Source organism: Hoplias malabaricus, chromosome 9 (assembly GCF_029633855.1).
Source record: "Hoplias malabaricus isolate fHopMal1 chromosome 9, fHopMal1.hap1, whole genome shotgun sequence".
In the NCBI taxonomy this organism is placed as follows: Eukaryota; Metazoa; Chordata; class Actinopteri; order Characiformes; family Erythrinidae; genus Hoplias; species Hoplias malabaricus.
In genome coordinates, this window is record NC_089808.1 from 2,310,349 (window position 1) to 2,324,315 (window position 13,967).

Genomic DNA, 13,967 nt, shown 5'->3' on the forward strand with positions numbered 1-13,967 from the left:
AGAAGAAAAAGAAGAAGAAGAACAACAACAAGAAAAGGAAGTAGAAGAAGAAGAAGAAAAAGAAGAAAATGAATACAAAGAAGAAGAAGAAAAAGAATACAAAGAAGAAAAAGAAGAACAACAAGAAAAGGCAGTAGAAGAAGAAGAAGATGAAGAAGAGGAAGAAGAAGAAGAAAAATAATACAAAGAAGAAGTAGAAGAAGGAAAAGAAGAAGAACAACAACAACAAGAAAAGGAACTAGAAGAAGAAGAAGAAGAAGAAAATGAATACAAAGAAGAAGAAGAAAAATTAGAAGAAAAAGAATACAAAGAAGAAGAAGAAGAAGAAGAACAAGAAAAGGAAGTAGAAGAAGAAGAGGAAGAAAAAGAAGAAAAAATCTGTTCAGTAAAAGATTAAAATTGTTATAATTTTTACTTAATTATTAGATTATTATTACAGATATTAATGATATGTTTTGTAAAAACATCCAGTCTGACCATTGTTCCAGGCACATACACATATCCTCTTCGAGTTAATGATTGTATCTCACATAAAGTTTACAAAGTCTAAAAAGAGTTTTAAGAGCTAAATCACTCTTCAGTGGAATCACACCCTCGCTGCAAAAATCTAATCAAGATGTTCTTCTTTCCTTTGGTGCTGTTTTCTTGGCAAATGCACCCAAACCAATAATTTTATGTTACAAGCAGCTCCTTATCGCTGACACTTCCTTTTTTCACATTCTACTCCCCTGATAAACTCTCTAAGTACCCTTTTATTTATATATTGCCTAGAAACAAAATCCTCAATTGTCTTAAAGATGGCATTAGATGTTAATTTTACACTTTCTCATTCATCTTAGTGTAAGAATGTGTTGCTGTTTTGTCTGAGAAACAGCCATGATTTTCACCGGAGGGGGTCTTTAAACACTCCTTCTAAAAGTAGACTCGGGGGGGTTTTATCCACCCGTAATACGGAAAGCCCCGCCCACCCGTGTTCTGATTGGCAGCTAGTTCATATACAGTCCGGGCGGTGAGATTGGTAGGCTAAACACTAGCCAATGTCAACCCAGGAAGTGGGAGAGAAACAACCAATCAGAACGCAGGAAGGCGGGTCTGGTCTGAAAACGGGTGTGTAACAAAAAAACAAACCCAGCCCTACTACTCCCCTGTTGCTCTTGTGAACTTTTCTCCTCCCACGCCGAGCTCATTGAAGACAGAGTTTACACACACTCCCTGATTCTAACTGCCGCGTTTCTACGCCGTTGTTGTTGTGTTTGTGCGTTTTTCCCCTCTGCTCCACTCACGACCCAGGAATGCCATGGCCACTCAGAACAACCAGGATTACTTCAGGTCCGTTAGCAGCGAGTCCACCACCTACATGATGGTGCCGGCGACCAGGAGAAAGGACCCTCCGTCCAAACTGTGGATTGCTATGGTGGTGATCGTGGTCGTGGTCCTGCAGATAGCCTCCACCACGGGACTCTTCGTGTATTTAAACATGTCCCTGTCCCAGGTGAGCTCCGTCCTCTATTTACCTGAACATAACTAATCACAACTAACGCAACCCATGCCAAAGATGCACGATGACGTCAGATCCACATCGGTATCGGGAGATGTTTGATTATAAAATACCGTTTGACATCCTCGTGTTTTACCAATGTGTTTAAGAGAGGAATTGATTCATCAGTTTCTAGAGCATCCACGTGACACCGTGTCTATGTAAAAACCCTGATAAATGTGTAGGTGGGCTCCAGAAAGTTCAGAGTTAATGAAAACACTTTATTCCAAACTATTTTAGCAGAAGCATCCTTCATAATACTTCCTCAACAACTTGCAGTGCAGGTACTGAGCTCAAATAAGGTGGAGAGAAAAAAGTAAATACAAAAAACTATTTTATTTTAACAGTAACTTGATATTTATGTAACATATTGACAAACATACATTTAAAATATTAACATCAGCATCAGCCCATGACTCCCACATCTGAGCATCCCCAGTGATTATTTCTACACTCTGCAAAAAATGAGATCTAAGTAAAATTGACTTAAATCTAGTGTAAATGTCTATTACTCATTTGGAAATTGTCGTAACAATATAATAAGATTATTCAACTTATTTCTAGCTTATTTTTTTACCTGTTTTAAATCATTTTATCTACAAAAAGTGTCTTATTCCAGTGGCAGGTATTTTTGCTTCTTTTAAGCATCATTTTACGTTAATTCTTGAATTAAGAAAAAATTCCAGTGGCAGATATTTTTGCTTCTTTTAAGCATCATTTTACGTTAATTCTTGAATTAAGAAAAAAATCCAGTGGCAGATATTTTTGCTTCTTTTAAGCATCATTTTACGTTAATTCTTGAATTAAGAAAAAAATCCAGTGGCAGATATTTTTGCTTCTTTTAAGCATCATTTTACGTTAATTCTTGAATTAAGAAAAAATTCCAGTGGCAGATATTTTTGCTTCTTTTATGCATCATTTTACGTTAATTCTTTAATTAAGAAAAAATTCCAGTGGCAGATATTTTTGCTTCTTTTAAGCATCATTTTATGTTAATTCTTGAATTAAGAAAAAATCAAGTGGCAGATATTTTTGCTTCTTTTAAGCATCATTTTACGTTAATTCTTGAATTAAGAAAGAAGTTTTAGAAATTTTTTTTCTTGTATTAAGAAATACATTAAGAAAAAATTATTATATTCTTAAGACAATTTCCAAATGAATAACACTAGACATTTAGACTAGATTTAAGTCCATTTTACTTGCTTAGATCTCATTTTTTGAGTGTAGAAATAATGGTTCATGTTGTCATTTTATAGATCATACATTCCGTATTAATCGATAACCTGTTTGTGAAATGTGTAATTTAAATCGAAAGTAAACATTATGAGATGTAAGTCTCCACCTGGCTGAAATGTGTCAGTGAAACTATGGCTTTGTTTCTGTTTGAAATATTTTTTTTTAGAAATGAAACCACAAGTAGCGTGTCATCAACATGAGACGACAGAAGCAGTGAGACTAGTTTATTGACGGTATCGTTCCGAGATGGTGCCAGAGTAGAGTTGTTGCCAGTACGTTACATAAATAAATGAAAAACACTCATCACTCTCGGAACACCCCGTGATCATTGGATTGAAGTGTGTTTGTAATGAACACGGAACTCATCAGATGTTGGTTGCAGTGAAAGACTGTTGAATTGTTTGTCAGATTACAGTAGTGAAAATTTATTAGGCTTCTGACACTTCGTGGAACTGTAGTTCATGGCAGACAGCGTGTTTTCAGAGAAAATAAATGATGTTTATTTAGTTCAATTACATTTCCTGAAAACCTGAGCTCAACAGGAGGACACTTGTACGTTTAAATCTCCAGTTAGGAAGTAGTTTATTCGGCAAAACCAAAAAAACAGTGGCTTATGCTTCTGTTTTAGCGAACCCTCCACAGAACCCCAGGCACCTTTAACATAAATCCTCGAGGAACGCCTGTAAATTTCTCTGTTGGAGGGACTCCAGCAGATCTAGGCCTGGTGCGTCTGTGTCAGTGTATGACATTTTTGGAGGCTCAAACCTTCAGTCTGTTTGCCATCGGAAAATCTTATTGAACTTCAGCAAATGCACAGATTCTGGTCCAACGTCTGGTCAAATCCTGCTTTATTGTTCCGTCCCAGGAACCCTGGAATTGCTGTTTTTTGAATGTTGGAAAGGGAATTTTCCCATTTGTGAGGAGATAGCCATAATTAGGTCCAAAATAGACATTGTGGTTAGGATTGGGGAGTTGACCGCTGTATTCCGACGAGGGCAGGCCAAGGACAGTTTGGGTTTAGAACTGTTTGTGATGTGTAATGTGTCACAGTTGCCCTCATTTTTGCTCCATGAGGTAATGTGGTTTTGGAGCGTTACCTGCAGAATCGTATATTACTATCAGCGTGTGATTCAAAATCAGTGAATGTTATTCAAACTCCCCGTCTGATTTCTTTAGTCGTATATAGATGGTGTATACAATATAACGTGGCTGTTGTTTTTTTTAAAGTAATTCAAGGGACTGTTTCTATTCTGCCGAGACTGTGTGAGCACACTGTGCACTTTTGCTCGTATTATCAAAGTATCAGTCAATGAGATAAGCTCACATCATGCCCAATAAAATGTGTCTCTGTGGTGAAAGAAAATAAGGTCAGTTCCTGGTCAGAGCAGGAAAGTGTAAACAGTAGAGAACGGCTAAAATGGAGCTGATATCACCCTGGCGTTGAGACTGACCTATTTCTGTCTATGTATCTGACCGTATCCACAGTGGTTTCCAGACTGGAATCAGCACGTCTTTGTTTTAGGTCAGATCATTAGTGTCTGGGCCGGTGACTAAGCTGTTGCGGTGCTGAGTCTTAGCTAGGTGCACTGCTGCATGGCTTGGTCTCCGTCTCTCTCTCTTTCCCTATCTTTCTCTCTCTCTCTCTCTTTCCCTATCTTTCTCTCTCTCTCTTTCCCTATCTTTCTCTCTCTCTCTATCTTTCCCTCTCTCTTTCCCTATCTTTCTCTCTCTCTCTTTCCCTATCTTTCTCTCTCTTTCCCTATCTTTTTCTCTCTCTCTCTCTCTCTCTCTCTCTCTCTCTCTCTCTCTCTCTCTCCTATCTCTATCTTTCCCTCTCTTTCCCTATCTTTCTCTCTCTCTCTCTTTCCCTATCTCTCTCTCTCTTTCCCTATCTTTCTCTCTCTCTCTCTTTCCCTATCTCTCTCTCTCTCTCTCTCTTTCCCTGTCTTTCTCTTTACCTATCTCTCTCTCTCTCTCTCTCTCCCCTTTCCCTCTCTGTGTCCCTCTCTCTCTCTCTCTCTCTCTCACCCAGCTCAAATCTGCAGGGTCCGCGAGGGCCTCCGAAGAGGCCTTCATCAACAATAACAAAATTTGCTGTAAAGTTATACCCCACAAGCAAATGTTTGGTTTTCTCGATCCAACTCCCTCATGTAAACCTCCTGTGACATTTTCCTTTGCCAAGATCCACACAAAGTATTACAAGCTCACCCTCCTTTCTTTGCTTCCCCGTCTCTTTCTTTTATTCCTTCTTTATTCCATTCTACCTTTCTTGTGTTCTTTTTTCTTGTCTCTCTCTCTCTCTCTGCCGGGCCTCACCGTTAGTCTAAACTTCAGGGTTTATGCAGAACGGCCTTTACGCAGCTAAATTTGGCTGCCTTTCCTCGTGGGTTCGTGTCAGCCAGCCCAAAGCAGGGCATGGATCCGTTCCAGTGGGACACAAGCTATTTTACAAGCTTCAAACTTAAACGCAGAGCTGGCGCGCACACAGAGATATGGGTAAATATCTTTGACTCATGTTGATTTGGAGCTTTTTATGGCCATCGCAGCAGACAGAGAACACTTTAGAGTCGACAGAAGGTTTCGTCATTTCTAAGCTATACACAGCCAGTGTCCTTCGTCCACTTGGTCTCGTTAAACCCATAAAACATAGGGGACACCATAAACACTGTTAAGAAAATGTTTTTGTAGATTAAATTTGGCAGTAAAAAAAAAAACGCCATCCGTTACCAAAGGGAGGCTCATCAGTCGCAAAGCAGTGAGTGGACAGAGAGTAGAGAGTCATGACAAACTGTGCTTGAAACGCTCTCTCACACACAGCTGCTGCCTAATGAAGGTTCTTCAGGGCTAATGTAAATATCCCGCTCGTAAGCGCAGCGTAGCGGCCAGATGGGACGGGCTAGAAGCGATGTTGTCCTAAAGGCATGTAAACACTTTCATTCAGGCCCAAGTTATCAGGGATTGCGAGAAGAGCATTGCCATAATAACAAGATACGGCTGTAAACCGGAGCTCCACCAGTAAGGCTAATAAGACGCTATCTCTCCATTAGCGCCTATTACTGATCCCTGTCACAGCGGAACACAGCACAGCAGGTTCTTCAAGCTCCTCCGGCTCTGGTTTGTCCTGGAAATGAGACTTTTTTTAATCATCTGCATTGTACCGGCAGGTCTGATGTGCTTTCTTGTTTTAATTTAATTTAGTTTAATTTAATATAATTTTATTTAAATTTAATTTAATCAGAACCACCGCACGAGTTGGACAGGTTCCATTCTTCCAGAGCCGTCAAGCATCCCGAGCTTTAAACGCGTCGGGTAATTAGTCCAAGCTGTCCGTGTCAAGTCTCGTTTGTGTATTAATTAAAAACTAAAAGAGGAATTCCTGTCTCTCGAGAGAGCTCGAATGCCTCAATAGGAATTTTCAGTGGTTTTTTGGCTCCAGGGGATCGGCCCAATTCCTCCATCAGGCTCATAGTTAGTATGCTAGGAGCATATACTCTGTTTGGTGAGTCAGAGCCCAAGCCAAGCAGAACAGAAGGGAGCAGGACCGAGAGCTGTTAGAGTGACCACAGCTCTTTTGAAAATGCCTCACAATGACTTTGCAATGAGGCCCGTCTCCACTGGTCATTTGTGAGAGATTTATGAGCCAATGAGGATGGTCAAAACAAAGGAGATTATGTGGAAAAAGGATGGTTTCCCGTAGCAACTTGGAGTAGGTGATTTCTTGTCATTGGCATTCTCTGATCTGCGATTGGCTTTGCCTTTGTGTACTCAGGTGTGAGCTCCTGGGTTATTGAACTGCTGAGATTGCAGTCGATTTAACAGTGAAATGGAGTCTTAACTCATACAAGGAAGTACGTTCACCGTCGTGCCTTATCTTGCACTGGCTTCTCAGAAACACGAGGGAGAGGGGTGAAATTCCTTAGAATAGCGCTGATTTCCTTGACCAACACAAATAGCACGATAAATGATTGTGTTCACCACTAGAACCGTGGTTTTGAGGACTCCCCAAGATATTACCACTGCATAGGAGAGTTTTCACCATCTGGGATTGACATATGTAAAGAAAGAATAATTTTTCGAAAGCAGTTATCCTCCAAGGCCTGCCCAGACAGCCAGCCTGACCCCCCCAGGGCTGTGTTTCTCAACACCGAGCCTGCAAAAGCTTGCATAAATAACCCGCAGCACTGATGAACCTTGCTCTGTTTTCCTTCTTTTGACACCATGTGGAAATTAGGGGGGAAAATATAACAGGCGATGGGGGTGCTGGAACAGAAGGAGATGAGGAGGAGAAGACAGACTGAGTGAGAGACATAGGGGCAGGGTGAGGTGGGGGGGAAGGAGACAGGAGAAGTGAGAAATAGAGAGAGAGAGAAATGGAGCCAGCTAGAGGGGGAGAGCTCCTGGCATGGATTTGAGTTACACGCCTGGTTTCTCTTTTTAATCCTTCCTCCAATAAAGCAGCGAATGTTGAGTGAAGCAGAAAGTTCAGCGGTGGCGTCTCTGCTCCACTCTTCTCCCTGGCTCCAGAAAGCAGGGGTAACACTAGAGCATTGTTCCCCATTTCCTGCTACCCTCACTGGGATCAGAAAACCCTCTCTCACCCTTCCTGGACCCCACACTCGCAACCTTACCACCAGCGAGCTAATGCCGCGCTTTGTGTCCATTTTACATTACTTTGCTGTATAGTTTATTGCTAAGCCATGTTATACATTACACACAGCTGTGGGGCCTACTGCAGGGTGTCTGAAGGATCGTGGTTGGATGTATAGTGGAGGCAGAGTTTACATGCCTGAGTGTTGATGTTATGGCTTATTTGAGTGGCGTACTATTGCAACAGGTTTTGTGCCAGTCATATTGTTTAAAGCACTGGCATGCAACGCAATAACAGACATATTATAATAAACCACCTCTTGGACAGTGCTGTGAATGACAGGTACACACACAACAATCCAAGCTTTCCTTCAAAAGGATTATAGTTTCAGAAACAATGTCTACCAGCTTTCTGTTGGTTTGACTAAGCGAGTACAAACGTGTATACAATGGGATTCATAAGTCAAGTGTGCGGTACAACGTCGGGAGGTAGCATTGCTAGCTCCAGTACTTTAGGGCAGATCTAAAACCAACCTGTGTTTATACAAAAGTCAAAAGCCTGCACATGATTATGCTCTGCAAGGTCCAGTCTGAATTGCTTGTTCCATAGTGTATCAATAACAGCGTGCTTGATCCAAATCATTTCCTTAAACACCAAGCAAGCAACTGCAAAGCCAGTCTCAGGTCGGAACTAAATCAGTGCCTCATTTCCAGTAACTGTGCTTCGCACAATGCAGGGCTCCAGTGCTTTTATCAAAGGTCAGCCACCCCCTACCAAAGTCCAAACTGCCATGACAAAGCCCATAAAAACTGGCCCTGGATCAGCCCGGCCAGCTCCTTGTTCATGTGGTCCACATGTCGGAGGGGAAAAGCCCCTCATTAGCCGCCTGATTCGTGCTGCCACACGTTAAAATCATGGAGCGAGAGGAGGAAAAAACACACATCCCGCATGCCCTCTCTGTCACGCTCTGGAGGCAACTGTTAAAGAATCATTAGGAGCAAACGCCAACCGTGACGCTAAGCAGTTTCAGGCTCAGGGCTTCAAATTGCATGCAGAGCTCCTTCTAACTCAAGAACTAGATCATTTGCAAAGATTTGGGATTAGTGAACATTATTCTGAGAGAAACGGTGATAAGGGAAGGAGGGAATGAAAAGGGGAAGATGTAGAGGAGTCCTTGCCTCAGAGCAAGGTCACTCCAAGTTGCCCCATGAGAATGTATTGCTCCAGCTGGCTCAGAAATCTTTGAACGGAACATGCCCAGGCTGGATGTGCTAAAGCAAAGCCCCACAGCAAATGTCCATATCCTGACTGAAAGGGTCAAGGATGACCTCTGGCCTGGTTTATGAGGTTCGGCCCCAAAATTCCCTCTAGACCTGTTCCCAACTGTAGATATTTTCTCGTTTTTCTGAAGCGATTTGAGGATTAACCAGGAACCATTTGATGTACCTCAATTCCCACAAGCACTGACTTAACTATACATATAAAAGTACTGACTATAAAAAGCTATATAAGCTAAATATAAATTATTCATGCATTCATTATCTGTAATCCTTATCCAGTTCAGGGTCACGGTGGGTCCAGAGCCTACCTGGAATCATTGGGTGCAAGGCGGGAACACACCCTGGAAGGGGCGCCAGTCCTTCACAGGGCAACACACACACACACATTCACTCACACGCTCACACCTACGGACACTTTTGAGTCTCTAATCCACCTACCAATGTGTGTTTTTGGACTGTGGGAGGAAACCGGAGCACCCGGAGGAAACCCACACAGACACAGGAAGAACACACCGCACTCCTCACAGACAGTCACCCGGAGGAAACCCACGCAGACACAGGGAGAACACACCACACTCCTCAAAGACAGTCACCCGGAGGAAACCCACGCAGACACAGGGAGAACACACCACACTCCTTCACAGACAGTCACCCGGAGGAAACCCACGCAGACACAGGGAGAACACACCACACTCCTTCACAGACAGTCACCCGGAGGAAACCCACGCAGATACAGGGAGAACACACCACACTCCTCACAGACAGTCACCCGGAGGAAATCCACACAGACACAGGGAGAACACACCACACTCCTCACAGACAGTCACCCAGAGGAAACCCACGCAGACACAGGGAGAACACACCACACTCCTCACAGACAGTCACCCGGAGGAAACCCACGCAGACACAGGGAGAACACACCACACTCCTCACAGACAGTCACCCGGAAGAAACCCACGCAGACACGGAGAGAACACACCACGTTCCTCACAGACAGTCACCCGGAAGAAACCCACGCAGACACGGAGAGAACACACCACGTTCCTCACAGACAGTCACCCTCTCTGGTGGCATAGCCATTGTGTCTACTGTCAGAATTCCTGGAGAAAAACTCTTCGTCTTTAATTACATACAGGGCACAATGCATCATTCCAATAGAAAAACAATTTTAGCATTGTTTACATGTGACATCATTTTGTTACTTGGGTGTCTCCTATCCTTATGCATCATGTTATTGCATTTTGTGAGAAGTTCAATTAATCTTCACTGTGATTTGCCCATTCTCAGGTGAAGAACCAGGGAGTGACAGAGGAGCTGCGATGCCTGGGATTGCTCAATGCCCTAGACAAGAACAGGGACATCCCAGAGGATCTGGCCCAGCTTTTTGGAGAGCCCTGCCTCAAACTTGCTGAAGGCATCAAGGCCTACATCTCCAAGGTGAGTCTACGCCGTGGACATAGCAGAGACACACGAACTGAATCAACAGAAATCCCCAGAGAGTCTATCAAGAGGTGGCCTTCCTACTGAATCATGTTTTTTAAAATGCTATGCTCAGACAAAATCAGCAGACAGTCACTAATGAAGTATCCCACTGCATGAGACAGTCTGTTGTTACCAGTCATGTGCCCAGACATGGTGTACAGATCTCTTAGCCCTGGAAAAGTGGCAGGGTTGACTCACGAGGTGCTTTAAGGCATATCATTCCCGTGTCTGTTCTACTCAGCACTAAACTGAGTGAGTCACCCACTCGTCCTACTTACAAACCACTTGACTAGCCATAAGCTGAAATTTTAAGGAAGCTGCCTGGACTTCCCCTGACACATCTGGTTAGCCTTATGTTTTCAGCTGCTCCACACAAATGAATAGATTTTTACCACGATGCTTGGGTATGTGTTTTCTTCTGTGAAAAGAGTCAATTAAATGGCTTTGCTAAAAAGCCCATGCCTACAGTTAGTACTGAAAACAGTTACTGAGTGTTCTGTGCTCTGCTTCTCCTCAAATTCACATGTCATGAGATAGCAGAGGATAGACCAGTGCAAAGATTTGGTCATGAATAATCATTCAAGGGCTTTTTTTAAACCTTCTGTAACGTATAAACTCCTCTGGTAGTCGGTGTAGTTACTTCATAACAATGGACGTTTCCATACACACTGCCCAACAATATTTGGGAACACATCAGATTTTCAGAGCACATCTTATTTGACCGTTTTTGTAAAAAAAAAAAACACTAATGAATAATGTAGCATACTGTTAACTACTTGTTTTGTACATAAGCACTGCACAAACATATACATTCCGGGAGCTACTTCAGGTGAATGCAATAACAAGTACTAGGCATTGAGGGGAGAAATGTTTTGAGTCAGTGTTCGTGGCACCCTGCTGTTTACTCGAGCCCCACAACTCCATTTCAGCATGGCAGGAGACTTCACCCACATCACCCCTCCTAGATCTGCTTCTCTGCGATATACGCAACTCAGAGCGTCAAATCTTTCACTACTAATTGAGGGAGGCTGCAAACAATTTATTGGGACTTGGAGTCAGAGGCATTTGGCTGTTAATTCAAAACACATGTGCCACTTCTGAGACATGGATGCAATTATGGTCCCTTTAGGAATGCCCCGGATTGAGTTAGGGGTCAGTCATTGGAAAAGAGGGGAAAAAAAATGGTATGAGGACACAGATCTCTTGTGTCACAGAGTGGAACACTAGCCTTGAGAGGGAGAGAGAGAGAGAGAGGGGGAGCGAGAGATAGAGAGAGTGAGAGATAGGGAAAGAGAAAGAGAGAGAGAGAGATAGGGAAAGAAAGAGAGAGAGAGAGATAGGGAAAGAAAGAGAGAGAGAGAGAGAGAGATAGGGAAAGAAAGAGAGAGAGAGAGAGAGAGAGGGAAAGAAAGAGAGAGAGAGAGAGAGAGAGGGAAAGAAAGAGAGAGAGAGAGAGAGAGAGAGAGAGAAAGAGAAAGAAAGAGAGAGATAGGGAAAGGGAGCAAGAGAGAGGAAGAGGGAGAGAGAGAGATAGGGAAAGAGAGTGAGAGGAAAAGAGAAAGAAAGAGAGATAGGGAAAGGGAGAGAGAGAGATAGGGAGAAAGAGAGAGAGAGATTGGCTGATTCATATATATATATATGTAATGTGTGTGTGTGTGTGTGTGTGTGTGTGTGTGTGTATGTGTGTGTGTGTGAATGCATACTGTGTTTGCGTGTCTCTGTTAGTCAGTGAAAGTGATTTAGAGTCTGATAGACAAAAGAAGACAGACTTACGTAAAGTGAGAAACAGGTCCAACTAGCAAGAAGAATGAGAGAGAGAATGAGACAGAGAGATAGAAAGATACATAGAAAGAAAACAAAATGGGCAGAACGAGTGTGAGAGAGAGAGAGAGAGAGAGAGAGAGGAACAAGGAAAGGTAAGAAAGAAGGTGAAGAGTTCATGATAAGAAATAAAAAAGTTAAAGGAAGAAAGAGAAAAAGACAAAATGAAACTGAACAATTAGAGAGAGAGAGAGAGAGAGAGAGAGAGAGTAGTTTATTAAGTGTAGGCATTCAGAATGCTGAGAATGCCAGCACACCTGGTAGTTATTACTGAAGAATGGGGGGCGGTCTAAAAAAAGCAATTGCTCTTTTACATATTGCTAACTATAGCTGGCTGAAGACTGTACACTGATCTGGGGGCAGTGAGGAGGTGTTTTTCTAATGTCCCTTGGACCCAGCGCACAGATACACACGTGTGTGTGTGTGTGTGTGTGTGTGTGTGTGCATACATGTATACATATGGTGGGCTGGTCCTTTGTTACTCTGCTGCTTACCATGGCCTTCAGGGGGCTTTGATGTAAGGCCAAGGCACAGGGAGGTCAGGTTTGGTCAGCCAAAGTCATATCCAGTGAGGGTTCTGTTCACAGTTTATTCGTTTAACAGACGCCGCTGTCTGTGGAGACTTACACAAGCAAGGGCAGGGGTAGGCCAGTGGAAGTGAGAGGTCCTACAGACAGTGGAGCAAGGAGCGAGGCAAATTGCAGCGTGGCTGGGGTCCAGATAACATCAGCATTCCAGCGCCAGTATATATCATATGCAATAACTCCACCTGAGAGAGAGAGAGAGAGACAGACGAGAACACACCATGGCAGAAGAGGAGCTGCCAGAGCCCTCCGAAAATCCCTAAATCCAGGCTCAATTTCCCTCCCTACTCAATGGGACTTTTTGTCCCCTTGTCACAGTCCCACATCCATCTCAGATTCACCTAATGACTCGTTAAATCAGAGAGCAAGCATTCTGTCCTCAGGCATAACCAGCTCAACCCCGGTGCACAGGCATGAATCCCCGAATCCCACGGTTACGGTAAGACCTGGAGCTATCGCTAAATAAGTACGTGATACTTATAAATATTATCACTATTGTTTAATTCACTGTTATTTTTGTTCACTTTTAATTAACAGTTGGAAACAAAACATAAGATGAACACAAAGCCGAAGCCACATTTAGAAAAGCGCATGTAAAATATCAGATCCATTGTTTTAATAAACTGAAGCCCTTATATTACCGACATTACCCGTGTTATTATCAGAAAAAAAACGTTTGTGGCATCTCCAAAAGCCTCCGTGTGTGCCTTCCAGCACTTATTCTGTGTGCCTCTGCACCCTGGAGGCTCTGTGACTTTGTGAAAGTGATGTGGTGAGGCAGACCACATGTATTTATTGTAGAGAGGGAGATTTTTCTCTTTGTTTCAGAAGATGAAGGGAGAGAAATGAGCTCACAGCAGGGGAGAATGTGCGCGAGGCCTGGCAACATGTAAACAAATGAGACATTGAAGTGTGGGGGCTGGGTGAAGCCGGGGGGGTGGTTGAGGGAAAAGGAAGGGGAAAAAAAGAGCAGAAGTTAATAAAGTGATGGAGCCTGGGTCGACTGCCGTTCTCCTGTTGCTCCGTTGTAGATTACATGATGGCTCGCCTCCTGCCAAAAATGCGCAGAGCGCTCGGAGCTGGTATTACTTAGAGTCGGATTTCAGCAGCCCACTGTAGTGACCTGAGAAAGAAAGAGGGGGAGAGGGAGAGATTTAACGACTTAGAAGCCACCACACTGTTTTCTGTACTGCCAAGACTGAAGGCGGTCTGTCATCTCTAACTCCACTCATTAACTGTTGAAAAGTTGAGTGACCGCGAGTTAAAGGGGACAGACTGAATAGGTAACAGATGAAGTAGAGATGGGGTTTTTGTATAGATCTGATACAATAACATCCTGATCCTGATATATATCGTGGAATGTGTTGTTTGGCATTTTCTGAGACACATCAACAAATAGACCTTTCTATTCTTCTGACTTGTTTTATTACACTTTTAGA

The 13,967-nt window shown here is 43.1% G+C and overlaps 1 protein-coding gene across 2 annotated transcripts in view; it reads left to right on the plus strand.

The window, feature by feature from the left end:
• Window positions 1-1,153: 1,153 nt before the first annotated feature.
• tnfsf10l (TNF superfamily member 10, like) overlaps window positions 1,154-13,967 on the plus strand; it is a 28,219-nt gene continuing 15,405 nt past the window's right edge. For both annotated transcript variants that reach the window (XM_066682016.1, XM_066682017.1), the window contains exons 1-2: window positions 1,154-1,492; window positions 9,929-10,078. In XM_066682016.1, coding sequence (XP_066538113.1) covers window positions 1,298-1,492; window positions 9,929-10,078 — 345 coding nt within the window. In that variant the 5' untranslated portion in view covers window positions 1,154-1,297. The remainder of the gene's footprint in view (window positions 1,493-9,928; window positions 10,079-13,967) is intronic.